Source organism: Condylura cristata, unplaced genomic scaffold (genome assembly GCF_000260355.1).
Source record: "Condylura cristata isolate star-nosed mole 26May11 unplaced genomic scaffold, ConCri1.0 scaffold00017, whole genome shotgun sequence".
NCBI classification, from domain to species: Eukaryota; Metazoa; Chordata; class Mammalia; order Eulipotyphla; family Talpidae; genus Condylura; species Condylura cristata.
This window is the reverse complement of record NW_004567118.1, coordinates 33,153,190-33,172,981: the sequence shown is the minus strand read 5'-3', so window position 1 is coordinate 33,172,981 and position 19,792 is coordinate 33,153,190. Positions and strand designations below refer to the sequence as shown.

General features: G+C 40.5%; 1 protein-coding gene across 1 annotated transcript in view; it reads right to left on the bottom strand.

The window, feature by feature from the left end:
• The window catches only part of SMG6 (SMG6 nonsense mediated mRNA decay factor), a 207,773-nt gene that overhangs the window by 107,386 nt on the left and 80,595 nt on the right, over positions 1 to 19,792 (bottom strand). Inside the window, exons 11-12 of the mRNA XM_004684788.2 lie at positions 3,260 to 3,376; positions 1,601 to 1,769 (exon numbers count right to left, since the gene is read on the bottom strand). Coding sequence (XP_004684845.1) covers positions 1,601 to 1,769; positions 3,260 to 3,376 — 286 coding nt within the window. The remainder of the gene's footprint in view (positions 1 to 1,600; positions 1,770 to 3,259; positions 3,377 to 19,792) is intronic.

The window sequence follows — 19,792 nt, the reverse complement described above, 5'->3', positions numbered from 1 at the left end:
CCATACAAATCTAAGAATAGAAGGAAACACACATGGACACATATCCAGATACGGACCGGCACCCTAGATCCCAAATACCCAGGGACAGACAGACAGACAGACAGACAGACAGACAGACAGACAGACACACACACACACACACACACACACACACACCCTCACATTCAGTCAGACACTCAGACATACACAAACAGGCAGACACAGGTTCACACAGTCACAGCCTACACACAGTGAGTGATCTAGGGCATTCACAAATGACTACACAACAGCTGAACTAGAGCATGCCAATGAGCCGTATACAGCTGGCCCTTGAATAGCATACAACTGACGAGCCACTTAGACATGTTTTTCTTTCTTTACTTTGTAGATTTTTAGTTGCTTTAGTGACTTTTATAATCTTACAAATAAGCAACACAAATATATTTAAAAAAATAGTAATAAGCCAGGATAAGGCTTGCATTGGAGACCAGGGAACTGCTTTTTGTTAAGCCTCAAGTGAACAGGGCTGAATTTCGATTAATTCAGAGAAAGGTATCCTCTGCACGTACTGTCCTTTGTATATCTTGACTCATCAGATGAACAAGGAAAAATTCAAAGAGCTTTTTATTACTTTTGATTTTGGAAATTTTGCAGAAGTTGTCTGGTTGAATCCATGGATGAGAACCCATGGATAAGGAAGGGACTGGAGTATCAAGGATTTTAGTATCTGAGGAGGAGTTCTAAAACCAAGCCCTCACAATATTAAGGGACAAATATCTAAGATTTGGGAGAGTCAAAGTTGACTCAAAGATTTTTCAAATGGAGGTCTGTGCCCCTAACAACGAAGAGACATTGTTCAAGGGTCAATTGTACTTAAAAACAGTTAGGATGGCAAGCATACAGAGATGTGTGTATGTGTACACACATAACCAATACTTCAAAAAGGGAAAGAAAAAAAATCATACAAACAGAACAGATATACAAAGACATAACCAAGTAGACACAAGCTCCCTAGACTGCCAGACCCCACCCTGACAAATGCTCAGACACCACGCAGACACACACAGGCAGGAGATGGGGGCAGGGGAGGCTGAGGAAACAGAGATTAAAGAGAATGGAAGATAAAGGTACATGCACTGACCCCTCCTCAGATACTACAATGTCATAAGGGGAAGGCATGGGGACAGAGCATTAAATAGCACAAAAAGCAGTGGGGCACAGCCCTAAAGGTGCATGGAGATGAACTAAATGTGAAAGAAAGAGACAAAGTCACACACACCAAAACCGAAGGGGCAGGTGCAGGGACAGTATGAACAATGTGAACTGAGAATGAGATATTAAGAGCAAGGACAAAGAACAAAAGAGAACAACAAACTAAGTAGTGAGAAAAAAAGAGACTGAGAGTAGAGGAAAAGGAGTAGATCAGAGAATAGGCAAAAATAACCCAAAATGTTAGGAGACAAGAAAGGTGTGAAGGAAGGGGAAAACCAAAGTTCAAATGAGGAAGCAAGAGAAATAAATAGGTGTGGGTGAGAACAAGGAAGAGTGACTAGGAGAGGAGCTGTGGGCACACAGGCAGGCCATGGTTGGCAGTGCCACAAGAATGAAAAGGCTAACTCACTGTGAGGGCAGGTCCAGAGATGTGGGTGGAGGATTCCAGGTGTCTGGGTAGCCGAGCATCCAATCTGACCAGACTTTCACACTGGGAAGCAGTTCCTTCAGGTCCGGCACGAAGGACGACACCTTGATGTCATCTTGGTCATCCTCGTCCTCGAGAGAGGACAGCTGAGCTGCAGAGGCAAAGGGTGAAAACTGGGCCTATGTCTGCTGTGGCCCCCGAATCAGGCCTGGGACGCTGGGACGGCAGCAAGCTCTTAGGGAAGGGAGACCAAGTCCACAGGAAAGCTGGGCCCAGAAGCGAAGGACAAGCGCCAGCACCTAAGAGGATTCTGAAAAGTAGGACAAAGAGAGAACCAGTGCACTGGGTTTGCCCCCGCAGCAGCTGCTTCTGCTTCACCTGTGGCCTGACTGAAGTCACTACTGTTTTCTTCCAGCTCAGTACTAAGATGGCATGTGAATCTTGCCAAAACAGTGTGAACTGAATCTGATCATGAGGAAACAGCAAAACCCAAATTGCAGGACATTCTGCAAATAAGTCAGCTTATACCCTTAAAAAATGCCAAAGTTATAAAGGATAGAGAAAGACTGAGAAGCCACTCCAGGTTACAGGGAACTAAAAAGACATCCTATCTAAAGGCAACATATGAGCCTAAATTGGATCCAAGACTACAAAAACCTTTTTCGTTTTTAAGACATATGATACAAACTAAGTAAGATCTGTAGACTCAATAATACTTTACCAATGTTGGTTTTCTGATTTTGATAACTATCCTGTCATATAAAAGAATGTCCTTGTTATTAGAAAATACATTGACAAGTATTTGCAGGATTATTATCATGTCTGCAACTTACAATCAAATGGCTGAGAAAAAAAATAAGCATAGGTGTGTGTGTGACCAAATGAATGCAAATACAGTAATATGTCAACAATCAGGGAGTCAGGGTGAAGGGTATGCAAGAGTCCTTTTTATTATTCTTCTAACTTTTCCATAAATTTGAAATTGTTTCAAAACAAAATTTATTTCTACCCTCCCTTCCACAAAAAGAAAAAGGCCTTCTAGAAGCTGGAGGAATTCACAAAGCTGATGGGGGAGGGGAGCAACAAAGGGGACTATTCACCAGGACTAACCCAGGAGCTGAAAACCTGTAGCCATACCTTATACTGCTCAGAATTCCAAGCTTGGAATTTTAAGGGCACCCTTAAAGGATATGGGACATTGCTCACCCCAAGAGCTAAAAATGCCCCCTGCTCTGATCCAGTGAGCCCCTGATAAGCAGCCATATTGCACCCGTAAGATACCAGGCAAAGAGGGATGTGGGTGGGACCAAAACATCATTTATGAACAAAAAGGGAAACTCATTTTTCTGGTTTTTAAAAGTTGCAGGAACACACATTTCATAGGTACAGTGAAAATCCTAACTACTAAAGTAGAAAAGAGGGAGGAGTTGTTCCACGAGAAGGGGGGAAGACAACAGAATTATCCAGACTGCAAAGAGATGGGACTAGTTAGGTGAGCAAAGGAAGAGAGGACATTTGGAAAAGGAAGACTAGACAGTAGAGAGAAGACACTGAGAAAGCAGCCTGGCATGCTGAGTCTTGTCTGGACAGGACCCAGGCAGCTAGAAAGCCCACCAGCCAGAGCGCTTCTCGCCGGCTTACCTTTGGCAGATTCCTTCAGCAAGTAGGTGCACCGCTGCACTAGGAGAGAAAACATGGCCAAGCCAAGGGCTGCAGCTTGCTCCTGGATCACAGAACGACATTCCTCTGAGAAGCAGTCTGAGGAGAGGCAAATGGAACTCCATCATCACCCTGGGGATACTCTTCCCTGTATTACTAGGTCACATTACTCAGGTAGTCCTCACCTGCGACTGGGGGTAGTAGTATTCCCTCTCTCAAGGGTAAGGTTGTAAGGTTAACTAAAATAATGCTCACGAAGCACTTACCATGATGCTTGGATATGGGTAAGTGCCCAATAATGTCATTATAGGGGCGACTTGAATAAATTCTATATCCTATTACTTCTCCAGCACCGGTTATCCTAACGTGGACAGTTAGAGCTGGAGTTGTAAGCTCTCTGTCTTCGGTTTGGCTACTGATGATGTTAAGCTACGGTAACATGAACTTATATTTAATGAACACAGCCTCTCTAATGTATAGACAGCAGGAATTCAACTATCACTTAAGATCAGAAGAATACAAATTTAAAAGTTATGTTTTGGAATCATCAACCTTTCCTTTCATCCTTACTTCTCTGTGTTCTTCCTCTTCAGAGAACATACATGACATTTATGAATAAGCTATTTTCATTGACTGAGCTAATTTTATAAAGAATAATGCAGGGCACATAAAAAGCACTTAACTAGTGTTAGCTTTTAATTGTCACAAATTTCTTTCCCCTATGGCTAAAAAATAAATCTGGCTCCTAGTACTAGCATTCTCTCCCTTACTTTCTCAGCCTGGCTAGCTTCCTTCTGGCTACAGGTCAGTGCAAGGAGCAGTGGCCAGAACTATTCTTTGGCAGGAGTTATATATATACCCCCAAAACACTACCTGCACCTAGTCTTTGTCAGTGGTACTCCCTGATAGCCACCTCAACCATGCCTGAGACACATCAGTGCCAAACACAAGGCAGTAGTCTAACCTGCAGAGGAGGTAGAGAGCAGAAGCTACACACACTCGGGATAGAATCAAGGGCGAAGCTCACTCACTCTGGCAGCGGCTAATCTGTTAATTCCCTTCAAAACCCAGAAGAACTCTTAGACTCTCCAAGTGTCAAAAGGATAATTAGCCACATGTTTGATCTCTGTCCATGCCTACATTTTAACCTCAATAGCCAAAGGGGGGAACCCTCTTCCTCACTGACATTAGTCTTGTCAATGGACCTAATTAAAGCTTTACTCTAGGAGATGCTACACAACCACAGTTATTTCTAACTGTCTTTGCCACAGGAACAAACATGACTGGAGTATACAAAGTCAGCCCCAAACCACTTTAGAAAGCCCTGGGAGTACGAAGGGCAGGCTGCTGCTAGGAAGCTCCCAACTCATGAATAGCATCAGGGTAGCAAGTCTTCTATTGTGGCTTTCCCACCATATTTCCAGATGCCCACTAGTCCCGATTCAACTGTGGGAGGCAGTAGGAAGTGGTAACAATCCATGTGATTAGAATAGATCACCACTCTCATTCTTCTTCTGGTAAAGCCCTAAACTCCTTAGAGAGACCAAAAAACCAACATCCAAACGCCAAGGGCAAGGGGAAGATCTGTAAGCCATTCTATGAAAAGTTGCTAATTTCTCCCTTCTACCCCTCTGAGTAGGTCACAGAAGTGTCTTTACTGCCTTAGCTCAGCCCTGGACCCTGCCGACACTACCAATAGCCTGTCTTACAGTTAGCAACAAAAGCTAAAGTGGGAGAGTAAGTCAAGAGGGAAGTGAAGGCAGGACACTGGTGAAGGCCGCATCCTAGGAGTTAACACTAAGTATCTTATGCAGAAGCTATTTGCACAGAAGGCACTGAGAGGCTGGTGAGTGGGATGTCTCAGCTCCAAGAGACTGGCATGTCAAGAAGCACAGGACAGGATGGGACAGAGGGAAATTACTTTCACCAAGTCTACTTCTTATTTTTATGACAAATGGTAGTATCACATGAGACTACTTCTAAGAGTTTGTGAGCTCATAGTTTAAGGGGTAAAATGAACTGCTTAAGAACGACGACATCTGTGGCCACTGGGAAGTACAGGTTGGCTTCTTCTGCAAGCCTCCTGCAATCAGGTCTGGGGACCACGAGCGCAGCAACAACTGGACCCTGTCTGCTGTAGGTCTGGAAGGGCTCTGAGAGCAGTAGCCGGAAGGTAGTTGCACAGCTGCTCTTTTCTTGGCCATGGTTATGGCGTTCCAACCCTTCACTCTCCCCACTTCCCAAGAAGGGCTTGGTAACTCTCCCTGCTGGGTATGTGGTCCAAGTGATGGGGATGTACAAGCCAGCAAGCTGTTCTGCTCTGATCAAGCAGGCTGCGATGTCATAGAATATCTGGGGACAGTCCTCTGAGTCACCATTTATATGAAGTGCTTTGAGGATGACCTGCCTCTCCTCATAGTTTGGTGTTACCATAAGCACATACTGGGCCTCTGTCATATGCTTGACCCAGTGCTGGGGATTGTGGAGAACACAGTTACAATACAGAGTCTGTGCAACCCCTGGACCTTTAAGTTGATTAAAAAAATTTTTTTTTAAATCCAAGTAACGATGGTAACTTCTGTCTCCATTGAGAAATACAATAAAGCTATGGTATCTTCAGGAATGCGCTTCAGCTCACTTAAGCTTCTATGAGTTAGAAGCCATGAAGTGCCACTCCTGGAGAAAAGTATTTGCTCTTATACAAATGGATAAGAAACAGCACCCAGATTCTCAAAGTCTACCCATTTTGGGTCCAGATCTAGGAAACTAGCTGCTGAAGAATGCCCATAGATAGCCCTACAGTTGGGCGGGACCAGGCTAACAAGTGGTCTGGGTGGGGAAGGAAAAAGCATTGTTTGTCTTGGTATTTGCCTGGGTTCCTCTGGCTTTGTGTCAGGTACTGGGAGCCTGACATGAGCTGAGGAACTCATTAACAATGTGAAACAGCCTTTCCCCTTCTTTCCAAAAGCAGGCTTGCTCCAGGATTTAGGGGGATGGTTTTAGCTAAGGGAGTCAGACAGAAATTATTTCTTACCAAGAAAGTCACCTGAAGTTTGCTGAATTTGGTTCTCCCTTTTCCCACAGGCAATCAGGTAGACAGGTGACCATAACTCCCACTATTCCTATGGCCAAATACCTACTCTTGCAGAAGTAGTCTCCTCACTCCTATGTAACAGGGAGACTTTCTCATTTTTCTGAGAACATATTCATGGAAAACATAAACCAACTGTCGTCAAAGTTGTATGAAATCAGGAAATGGAGCGGCCGGGAGAAGGCTGCCATGTGGCCGGATGTTATGTATTTCTAATTAGTGCTATACATCTTTCAACAGCAAGTGTCCTTCTGCTGGGAAACACAACACACTGCCCTTGTTATTGTAACTGTCAGAGAAGTGCTTAAACAGATAATCTCCAGGAAAAGTGATAAACACGTCCCCTCTCCCACCAGTGTGTGCGCTAGGGTGCTGCCAAAGCAAAGCTGTGCTTGACGGCTCCAGGATGGCAAAGCATCCTCCTGCAGGAAATGGGAGTGAGGCAGGAGGGGTGGGGAGGGAAGGGGAGGGAAAGAAAGGAAGGCCCACCTGTCTGGTCCTCTAAAAGCCCAGCCAAGGGACAGCAGTTCAGAACCATTGCTTCTGATCAACTTCTGGGTCAGGGAGAGCTTTGGAGGAAACCAGCATCAGTAGGAATGAGGTTTGGCTGGTCACAGAAAAATCTGGCAGCAATGGGACAAGCAGAGTTCCCCTTGTGCACACAGCCAGCTTCCTGGCAAGAGAATGAGAAGAGTAATGAAGGGAAGATACAGGATGGATGACACATAAGTCTGATACCCTGACAGCAGCAGAAGGGATTCATTGGGTCTACTAGTCATTACAGCAGAAGAGAACCAACTATTTGCTCTGTTGCTTCACTAATAACTAGAGAAAAATGCAGCCAAGACCACTTATTTACTGATTCCCTCCCAAAGAAAGGAAATGGTCAGTCACCTCCAAACTAACACCACCTGGAGGTGATTTGTTGGTTCTTATCTTTCAGACATAAGGCTGTTTTTCTCATGAGTCAGTCACTAGTCAGACAGGGTTGGCACAGATCCTGAGGAGTTCACCAAAACCTCTCTGACTACAGGAAGTGGGCAGAGCAAGCATCTATAGCTGCTGTTACTCGTGCGAGAGAGTTTCTTATGGCAGTGGCTGGCTGAATAAGAGGTGGAGGGGGCAGTCACTGACAGGAGTCACACAAACTCCCAGTGCAAAAGCGGAGATGTCCTTGCCATCAGGGCAACATTTTATTTCCTGAAGAGAAGAATGAATGAGTCAGAATAATCAGGCATCAATACACCCAAGCAAATTATTTATGTACAATGGTAGTCATCTCTTGGCACAGCCAAAAGATGAAAGAGGAACATGGAAGGTACTGCTTCTTCAAGAGTCCCCTCTGTCAAGCCAGCCATCCCCTTTACACTTTTTAGGACTGTCAAATTTCATTGAGCAGGTAGATGTGGGAAGGCAAAGAAATCCCAGCCCCCTAACAAAGTAACTTCTCCAAAAATATTTATTCTAAATATATTTATCTGGGTGCCCAATTATGGAGTCTATACAAGAAAATAGGATCCTTTCTGTGAGAAGATGATAATGTGATACACAGGACAGGACAAATACATGGATAAGCAAACAACTATAATTCATGACAATATTACATGCCATAAGGAAGATGAAATTAAAATGCTTTCTGTCACAGGAGGGAAAGGAAATCATTTCCAACTAATATATATCAGAGAAGGTTTCAAGGGAGAGAGAACTGCTTAAGGAATTGGGAATCACTGAGTGTGCCAAGGAGAAATGCAGAGAGGGACACATCAGGAATGTTCCCAAATGACGCGCTCTAGACTGGATCACCAAATATACAATAGGGACCACAAAGCACAGGGTCTACAGTGCCACTGCAAAAAACAGAGACTTGACTGGAAAAGGCAACACTGGCTCAAGGTTTATGAACAAAGCAGAAGTATTTTATGAAGATTAAACTAATCAAAGCATTTAGAACACATTAGGATAGGGAGGGAGACCAACTGGGAAGCTAAAAAGGCATGAGCTTGCTTGAATTAAGGGAAATAGAGCACTTCATAAACTTTTTAGTATGAAATAAATATAACATCCTCCTTATAAGAGAAATGGAAGGTGTATGAATGGAGTGCAGGGAGGTGAGAAATGCTGCAGAGAAATTCATGAAAAGGTGCAGATGATGTGAGGAAGGGAAGAGATGAACTGGAACAAGTCAAGGGCTCTCACTGATCACCTAGGCAGGTTCCAGAAGATCCTAAACCACAAGAAGGCTGTAACACCACCAAATGAGATCCAGGAAAGGGGCAGAAATTTGGGATTACAGAACACCTGGAGGGAGGAGGTAAGTATCAAAGAGCCCCCCAAGCTCCCACCCATTTGGCTCTGAGCCAGTTCTGCCTTTCCAGAACAAAGACACTTCAGGGGGTCAGAAATACTCGAGGAAGACCTTGTATAAGGAGGCCTGGGAAGTCTGAACTGGCTCTCCCTGTGGAAGCCATTAGATATTCAGCACTTCATTTGTTTCCAATTCTTGTATGAGTGCAGCTCCAGGCTGTGGGGTGAGAGGCTCCTCTCTGACGTAATCAGGAAGCAGCTGCAAAATTAAGGAATCCCTCATGACATCATAAAAAGGGTCGATGGTTTACTGGGGAAAGTATAAAAATTAATTACATATTCCCACATGACCCCCCCTTCCCTAAATCTGTACACACCCCCTCCCACTCCTGCACATTTTTTCATCAACAACATCCAGAAGTCACCTAACTGAACAAGGTGTAAAAAGGGCAAACAAAACCTAGAAGAGAAAGTTCTCTGATACATTCACTGTTTGCACACTGCACTGGAAAATTAACGAGTGAATTCTTGCCTTAAAATTTATTTATATATATGGGGGGACACAAGAGATATTTCAAGACACCACCTTCTTGAAAATTAGTATCAAGAAATGATCACTGCTTGTAACAGAAGGCACACCTGCTCTCATTTGTGAATCCTAGCATTAATGGATATGATTCTACTTTAATCAGAAATAGTAACTAAGAGCATTTTATAGTGTGTGTGTGTAAGAGCATATAAACAACCTATGTATATATGTGTGTGTATAAAACTAAAATTAATAACACCAAAAAGGTGGTGAGGATGAAGAAAAACTAAATCATACATATATATAGTTGATGGCAATATAAAATTGCCCAGCCACTCTGGAAAGTTCCAGTTTCTTCTAAAACTAAAATGATACTTATCATATGACCCAGCATTTTCACTCCTGAGTATTTATCCCAGAGAAATGAAAACTTTTATTTGCATGAAGGCCTGTACACAAACATTCACAGCAGATTTATTCAAAATAGTATAAAGCTAGAAAAAACCCAAGTGTCCTTCAATGGGTAAACAGTTAATTTGCTGAATATCCACACTGTAGAATACCATTCAGCAATTAAATGAACTAATGATATATGCAATAATTGGAATAGACCATGCTTGTTGGAAAAATGACAGTTTCAAATGGTTAAATACTATATGATTTCACTTATACTTCATTCTTAAAATAATGTAATTATAATGGTGAAAATGGTAGGGAGCAGGAATGGCTCTTTAAAGGAGTAGCATAAAGAGGTTTGTAGTGTTGGAACAGTTCTGTATCTTGATTGTGGTAATAATTACTATTTGTGCAATAAAATTGCTTGGAACACACACACAATGAACTGTATAACCAGCAAATTCTGAATGAGGCCTGTAGATCCTGACAATGTTAATTTCACAGGACTGATACTGTACTAAAGTTATACAAGATGCTAGCACTGGGAAAGGTGAGATGAAGAATGTATAGGGTCTCTCAGTATATTCTTTTTTAAACTTCCTATGAATCTATATTTCAAAATAAAAAACTTAAAGCAACAAATAAAAGTAAACGAACAAAAGCCAGTAACATATGTCATAGGATTATGGAAAATTTCCCACTTATACAGAATTTACGTTTGGGGGACATTTTCTTTATTAGTTGGTTTCTCTGCACAGATGCAGCACCTCATCTCGTGCTGCCTACCTTGAGCTGTGAAAGGTGACTTGATGTGTGGCTCCTTGTCTACTCGCAATAAGAAACTGCTAGGGGCAATCAAAAGAAAAATAAGAAAATAAGGGAAAGTTCACTGAAGACAGAACAGTCTAAAGAACTGAAGCGAAGCAAAGAACGTCATCATCAAGGCTATGACTCATCGGTTCAGTAAAATCCATGTCAAGCAATACAAAGTGAAGGTGATGAGAAAGTGAAGAAAGATGAAAAGAAGAACGAATTGTAGAAGCTAACTGAGCTGTTTAAACACGTTTTTACTGCTCAAGAAATAAGTAAAGGTATAAATCTCAAACCAATGGTATGTGCATTCTTCAAACAAGGGCAGATAGAAAAAAGTTGCTTAAAGCATGAGTCTTCGCACGCTTTTCATAAATAAAATTGTGCATTTCAATGGTGCACTGCTTGGGGTCATTAATAAAATGGTATTTTAAAAATTGAAACAATTCATACACATTTTTATTTTAGTTTCAGGTATAAAACATAATGATCACATATTTGTATACATTATAAAATGGTAATCAGATGGATTATTATGTATTTTTTTAAGTTGGCAGCATCAGATGCAACACATGTTAAGCTGCCCACTAGCCAATAAATCTGTAAATAAAAATCAAACACTAAAAAATAGGCTTCATCAAAATAAAAAATACTTGCTTTTCAAAGACAAAAATGAGGGGGAAAGTTACCCAAAATATTTTCTCCCAGGGAGAAAATATTTGTGAAACAGGTATCTAAGGAGGACTCATATCTAGAATGTTTGAAAAATCCTTTTGATTTAATATTAAACTCTAAAAACAAGCAAAGAAGAAAAATAAATGGCAAATAAGTAACATGAAAAGGTGAACATTGTTAATCATTAGGGAAATATAAATCAAATTCACAAATACCACTCCATAACCACTACGTTGGCTAGAATTAAAAACACAGACAGACAATAACAAGTGTCGCTGGAACTCTTAACACTGCTTTGGAAATATAAAATGATGTAGTAAAGAAGTTTCTTAAAAAGTTAAAATGCATTTATTTACCAAGAGACTTCGCTATACCACTGCTAGGCATTTAAGAGAAATGAAAGTATATATCCACGTAAAGACTTACACTTGAATGTTCACAGCAGTTTTATTCATAATAGTGCAAAACTAGGGAAAACCATTAATAAGGAAATGCATAAATAAATTGTGGTATATCCACACAATGGAAGACTACTTAGGAACAAAAGGACGAACCATACAATTACTTAAAAACAAAATTAAAGTTAAAAGCTCTTTGTAAAACAAAGAAATGGAGAGAAAGACTGAAGGGGGAGAAATACCTTTTTAAAAACAGGAATGACATTTGAAAGGTCTTTGTTTTGACTCTACACTTCAGATTTTAAGGGTTCATAACTTAAAGCCTAATTTGATAAAGAAACTGGACATCTACTAAGTACCCAGAATATGCCAAGGCCCAGTTCAAGGTTTCATATATGTTTACTTATTTGTCCCACACAAAACCCCTGCAAACTGACATGATATCCCCTATTTAAAGATATGGAAAAGTAAGCCTCAGAGAGGGTAAGTTAACTATCTTCATCAAGTTCACACATAGCTAATAAATGGCTGAGTGGAGAATTCAAATCCTTGATCTGGTTAATTCCAAAGTTCTTTATAGCATTATAACGTAACTGCTACCTTCTGAAGGTGAGAAAATGATTTCCAGAAGTTTTAGATTCTCTCCTGAGAATAGCCAGGTCCTTTCTCCTTATCTATAATGGAGCTTTAGGGCCAAGTAACATCCTGGGACTTTAAGATACATCTTGGCAAGACTGACAGCAAACTATTTCTACTCTCTAAACAAGGGAAAAAAGAAAACACTTCCAAAATGAATGCTTATCTCTTAATAGGAAATAGGTGTACAATTTAAAAAAAAAAAAAAAGGTACTTCTATAAGTTTCCTAGGAAGGAAGATTAGAAAGGAGGGAGAGAGGAAAAGAAGGAGAAGGGACAAGAAAGCAAGTGTATACTAGTCAACCCGTAGTGGTTATTTTCATCTTAGTTGTGTCCCCAGATTAGTATTTTAGAATTTCCTGCCTGATTCCAGTGTTAATTCAAATACATGTACCCTCTTGGGCAAGAGCAGCTGATGTCAGCATTATTAAGTCCTTCAAGAATAGGGATCAGGGCCCTCCCTGGTGGTGTAGGGGTTAAAGCACAGCACTACTAAGCTACACCCAGCCACTACAGCGGAATTCAATCCAATTCCCAGCCAAGGAGACCACATAGCACAGCAGACCTCTTCTGTCTCTCCTGCTGCTTCCCTCAGCAGTATACATCAATCTGTCTGTTCTGCTCCCCACTCTGTCCCTGGCGAATCCCTTCAATCCCCCACACATACCTCTGGTCTGTCCCCCAGTTCTTCTATGCACAAATAAATGAATCTTAAAAAGAACAGGTATCATTCCTCAAGCTACTAAAAATGAGCTACCATATAACCCAGCAGTTCCACTCCTAGAGATCTACACAAAGGACACAAAAACATTAATTAAAAGGATACCTGCACTCCTATATTAGTTGTAGCACTATAATAGCTACGATCTGGAAACAGCCCAAGGCCCCAAAATAGATGACTGGATCAAGATGTGCATATATATACAATGGAATACTATTCAACAATTAAAAAAGATATGATGAAATTCATATGGGAGCCACAAAAAAACCTCAAATAGCCAAGGCGCTCCTGAATAAAAAGGAAAGGAATGAAGGTATCACATTCCCAGACTTCAAACTATATTACAAATTCATAGTAATCAAAACTGAATGGTATTGTTTAACAAGAACAGACACACATCCCAATGGAATCTAAAAGAAAACCCAGAAATAAAGCCAACTGAACTTTGGTAAAGGAGCAAAGAATATGCAACTGAACAGATAAATGGTGCTGGGAGAACTGGGATGCTACATGCAAAAAAAAAAAAAAAAAAGCAGCAGCAGCAGCTAGACTAATACCACAAACCATGCACAAAAACAAATTCAAAATGTTTTAAAGAATTAGAAATAAGACCTGAAATCATAAAATATATAGAAGAAAACACTGGCGAGACATTACATGACATATACTTCAGCAGCATCTTTATTTTCAAGGTTTATTTATTTATGCATACAAGAACTGTCGGACAGGCCAGAGGTGCGGGGTGGTGAGAGCATTCATCAGAGAGAGTAGGAACCAGAACAGGCAGACTGACCCTCGCCATGTGGGTCACCTCCCTGGCCAGGATTCAAACTAGTGCTGCAGTGGCTTTGAATAGATTCATAGAAGTGTTGTACTTTAACCAGCTGCGCCACCAGGGAGGGTCCATGTATCCTTAAAGACACACTGCCAAAAGCAAAGATAGTAATGGAAAGGATAAACAGCTGGGACCTACATCAAACTAAAGATCTGTATAGCAAAAGAAAATTAGCCAAAGAGACATTCCACTGATTGGGAGAAAATTTTTGTATACGATATTAATGATAAGGGACTGATCACAAAGATCTACAAAGAGTGATGAAACTCAACAAAAACAAAGTGAACAACCCCATCAAAAAATGGACAGAAGAGCTAAAAAGACACTTTCCAAAGAGGAAATGCAGACAGCCAACAGGCATATGAAAAAATGTTAGTCACTTGTATGATTACAAATAAAAACTTGTATGACTACAAATAAAAACCACAATGAGATACCATCTCACATCGGTGAGAATGGCACATATTAAAAAAAAACTAGCGGGCTCTCTCTGGTGGCGCAACAGGTTAAAGCACCGCATTATGAGGCTCTCTGAAGCCACTGCAGCACAAGTTCTATCCCCCGCCAGGGAGCTGACCCACATGGCCGGGCAAACTGCTCCTGACCTGCCCACTGCTCCTCTCAGCAGTGTACTTCATCAATCTGCCTGTTCTCTGCCCACTCTGTCTCGGGGAACCCATCACCCCTGTACCTCTGGCCTGTACCCCAGTTCTGTAAGCATAAATAAATATTTAAAAAAAAAAAAAACAAAACTAGGGCCCTCCCTGGTGGAGCAGCGGGTTAAAGCACTGCACTAAGAAGCTTAAGCCACTTCCGCATGAGTTCGATCCCCGCCTACCCCAGAGGAGATCCACATGGCGTGGCAGACCTCTCCTGACCCGCCTGCTGCTCCCCTCAGCAGTGTACTTCGTTGATCTGCCTGTTCTGCTCCCGGCTCTGTCTCTGGTGAATCGTCTCACCCTCTGCATTTCTGGCCTGTACCCTGGTTCTGTATAAATAAATCTTAAGAAAAAAAAAAAAAAAAACTAGCAACAACAAATGTTGACGAAGATGTAGAGAAAAAAGGAACTCTTCTACACTGCTTTGGAAATGAAAACTGATCCAACCACTATGGAAAGCCGTTTGGAGGTTTCTCAAACTGCTAAAAATAGAACTTCCATATTATCTAGCAATTCCACTCCTAGAGATCCACCCAAAGAACACAAAAGACATTTACTTAAAAGAACACCTGCACCTCTATGTTTATTGCAGTACTATTTACAATTGGTAAGGTATGGGAGCAACCCAAATGCCAAAAAATTAATCAAGAAGATGTGGTACATATACATGAAGAAATATTACTCAGCAATCAAAAAAAGATAAACTCATGCCATTTGCGGCAACATGGATGGAGCTGGAAGGGATCATGGTCAGTGAAATAAGCCAGAAAGAAAAGAAAAATACCAACCAGGTGGTTTCACTTTTAGGAGAAATATATGGGATTAGGAAAAAAAGAGTAATTGTAATAAAATAAAAAACCAAAACCAACAGACAACTATAAACCAGAGACATTCTGCAGGGAGGAAGAGGGGAATAAGATCAAAACAGACACAGGAAGAGCACAAGGGACTACAGTGATGGCACAGGGGTGAACTAGTGGTGGTAGGAATTCCATGGGGACTACAGTCGAGATGAAGAAGCATATATCGTACAAAAATGAAGAATGATGTAAAAATATATAAAACAAAATAATAAAAAAGGTAAACTCATTCCACTCCCAGCAACATGGATGGAGCTAGAAGGGATTATGCTCAGCTAAATATGTCAGAAAGAAAAAGAAAAATATCAGAGGGTTTCACTTATAGGAGGAATATAGAGGAACCAAATAAGGGATGGAGGGTGGGTGGAATAATAACAATAAAACAAAACAAAATTAACGGGCAACTATAAATCAGAGACATTCTGAAGGGGAAGAGGAGAGAGAAGGACCAAAATAAGGATGGGGAGAGCACAAGGGACCACGGTGATGATGCACGTGCGAAATCAGTGGAGGGAATTCACCTGAGAGGAGAAAGCAAACACTGCACAAAAATGAACGATTTAAAAATATATATATATAAATAATGTTATATAATATATAATGAATATAATAATATAATAAATTACATAAATAATTTTTTTAAATAAAAGAATGGGGATCAGAAGAGAATCTGCCATTCCAGCATCTCATTTGGAGGAGCATAAGTAGATCTTATAGGGCAGAATTTCTGTTTATCCATTGCTTGGCAGACTTTTTGGAAAGCTTTTGCAAAAAGCAGAGGAGGAGCCTTCCTGGTAACACAAGGGATTAAGACCCAGCACTATGAAGCTATCTGTAGCCACTGCAGCATGAGTTTGATCCCCAGCCAGGGAGCTGACCCACATGGTGAAGCAAACATCTGTCTGGGCCACTGCTCCCCTCAGCAGTGTATTTCAGAAGATCCACCTGTCCTGCTCCCCACTCTGTCGATGGTGAACCCTCTCACACACACCCCCGTACCTCTGGCCTGCATCCCAACTCTTATGTGCATAAATAAATAAATCTTAAAAAAAAAAAAGGCAAAAGCGGAACAGAAAAGAATGGCAGCTCCCATAGTATGGGATTCATTTCTGGGGTGGCTTGTGTCGGAAGCTGTACAAGGTTGTAAAGGAGAAATGAAGTAGACTTCCTGATAGGCATGTACATTAGCTAATCTAGAAATAAGCTTTTGCTGCATTGTGAGGAATTAATACAGCCTTTCTTTTATCTCATTTCACAAAATATTTATGACAAAATCACCTATAATAAATTAACATTAAAGAAGATGCAGAAGACCAGAACCAAGAAAAAGGAAAATGAAGTATGTCAATCATGTGGGTTAATAGTCGGCCATGAATGAACTTTTAACTTTCCCTCGGTTCATGGCAGTCAAAGCAAAAAAGGAAACACCAGCAACTGTATAGTTGACATTATTGAAAAGGAATAAGTACATCCATTCTTCAGGAAAACCAAACCTTTTCTCAATACTGAGTTCTAAAATAATGTTTTTAACGTGGACTCTATGTAAGGGATACTGTGTTTAAAAATAAACAATAATCTTGAAAAGGTCTTATGACACATAGCCTTATATTACATGCTGTTAAAAGATACCCAAGAGGGCTTTCCCTGGTGGAGCAATGGGTTTAAGCACAGAACTATGAAGCTACCGCAGGCACTATAGTCCAAGTTCAATCCCCAGCCAGGGAGGTGACCTATGTGGTGTGGCAGTCTTCTCCTGACCTACCCACTGCTCCTCTCAGCAATGTATGTCAGTCAGTCTGCCTGTTTTGCTCCCCATTCTGTCTCTGGTGAATGCTCTTATCCTCGCCCCCACCTCCACCCCACACTTCTGGCCTGTATCCCAGTTCTGTATGCATAAAAAAAAAAATCTTTAAAAACTTAAAAAAAAAAGATAGCTAAGAAATAGTACCCAATATAAGTAGCCCGAGATAATTATGTACAAAATACACATATATTACAATCAAAGAATGTTTTTTCAAAAACAGATTTAGGCATATTTTATATATTGATAGGTATATTGAGAGCTTTAAGAAAATCTTTAAAACTAGGTCTAAAAATTACTGATTATGAGATAATAATTCTTGTTTCAAAAGAATCCATAAAGGATTTCTTTAAGCAGAGAGATCCCTGATGTGTAATACATCTGTTTATATAACATTCTGCATGTTAAGGAGAGATGAAGGGTTAGAGAAACCCAAATGCCAAGTACTGTAAGTGCAGCTGATGACTAAGTACTAAAGTATTCTAAAATCTTAAAGAAAAACCCAGATAATTAAGAAAGTTTTACACTATGGAAGAGTCTTGTTCTTAAAGAGCCAAATGATACATTAATGTGTGTGTGTGTATGTATATATACACACAGAGATATATGAATACAAAAGGGAAATTATCTAAACTGTAAAAAATCAACTTATGTACATTTGGATATTTCTAAAACAAAAAGTACAACAGCATTTTATGAAGCACCGAGATTTAAAAGCTAAATTTGTATTTGAACACTGGTACAAAGAACAAAGCTCCATAATTTTGGAATTTAGCACCTCCTGCCAAACATACTGTTTTTAAGCACCAGTTCAATTCATTTTGCTGGTGACATTTCCTCCATTCGGAGAACAAAACTGACTGACCTGCTTCTGCCTGGTACAAAAGATTCAACAAATGTTTTTGGAGACCATTGCCTTGCTTCTTAAATAGGACCCATACCAAGAGTGAATGACAATGGCCAACTTATAAAATAGCAAACTTGCTCCTGTGGCCCTGGAATGATCATTCTTCTACCTCCATTTCCTACAGCCCTTTCTTCAAGACTCAACATGCATTAAACTTGTACAGTACTATCTGATAGGTCTCCTTCCTCTGGAATAGAAATATTTCTATCCATAACCCACACCAGGCATGTGGCTCGAAGCTGCTCTCACAAAGGATTTATAACCCAGCAGGCTTCCCCTAGTAGGCTGGAAATCCTACCAAGGGCAGGTTCTTCAGTGCAAACTCCAGTAAATCCCAAGCACTTAACCACAGTGCCTGGTCAACAGATCTGTTCTGAGCAGTAGCGTACTTATTGCTGGATCAACTCATTTCTTTTATTCATATAGTCATCATTTCTAAGCAGTTAGTACATGTAAGCCTTGGCTAAGAATTTAGCTTACTAAGAAAAATCAGACATGCATTGACTCTCAAGGTTAAAGTCCAAATAAGATTCACACATGTGGTTAATTATATACCAAAAAGAAAACTGAAAGGTATCGTAGGAGGTAAAATAATGTGTGAAATGATACGAGGAAATTCACTGCCTCATAGTGGAGACAGGAAAAGCTTGCAAACAAGCTAAAAGTCCATGAATAAAGGCCTATAATTAAATAAATCAAGGAACATACATACAGTGAAACTGCCATTAAAAATATTTTCAATTATTCTGTAAAAACACATGTATACAAAAATTATATAACAATTAAAGTTACTATGTACTGAGTCATTACAACATGCCAGAGGCAGGGATAGGGCAGAGTGATAAGCAATATGCCAAAAGAAGCAAAGGAACAGAGAAAGGTTTTCCTGGTTCCAGTTCCTTCTGCAGACCTGGCAATATCCTTGTCCTCAGGTTCCTTATAATGTATTTACTTTCTTGTTTAAGCTTTTTCAAGATAGTCCATGTTATCTTCAAACACTCCTAAGATGCTGGATATAAAGAAAAAAAATGAACAAAAAAACGGGGTTGGTATTATATGTCAAGATTCATCAAACTAAAAATTTGAATCCTTACATTATTGTTTTATGTGATTAAACCTCAACCTAAAAATAGAAATAGTGAGGCTGAGACAGCCTGGGTATGTGGATGACACTGGTAGCAAAAACAGAAATATTCTACACAGGAAGGATAGTTTTGGTGAGCCACCTGGTGATCTGGTGCACTTCCCAGGACTAAAGCACTCATTCTTCCAACTTTGGAGCATGGTAGCAGCAGATCTCAGCAGATCCCACTCAGCTGAAGAAAAGCATCTCTCCAATATTATTCCCCTCCTTCCTACGGATAACACATCCATTTGATGGCTGATAAGGTTAGAAGGGGGTATAAGATTCAGCCCCTTTGGTGCATTTACTATGTAAAGAGTTAGTTGAGCATCAGAGCTCCTGATAGAACTGGTTAGTTATAGCTCAGTGCAGCTCAACTATTCTCTGCCCCAGGCTGCTTCTTTCACCTCTACTCAGAGGTCAACACTGAAGCATTTCCCCAAGAACTTCCTGGGGGATACAAATATCCATCTTAAAAGTTTGCTTTCTGGGGAACCTGACTTTCAACATATGAGAAAAAGGATTTTTAGTAAGTTTTTAAAAATAGGGTTTTTAGTAAGCTCGGGATTCCAGCTGAAAATGTCTAACAAGAAGTTAGAAAAAATGCAGCTGAGGAAAAAAGACGGGAGGAAAGAGATCCCAGGAATGATACACACAGAGGTAATAGTTAAAGCTGTCATGAGATTTTACAATGTCCAATAGGGAAAGACTGAAGAAGGGAAAGCCAAGTAGGTGCTGATATTTAGGATGGTGAATGAAAAAGGGAAGAG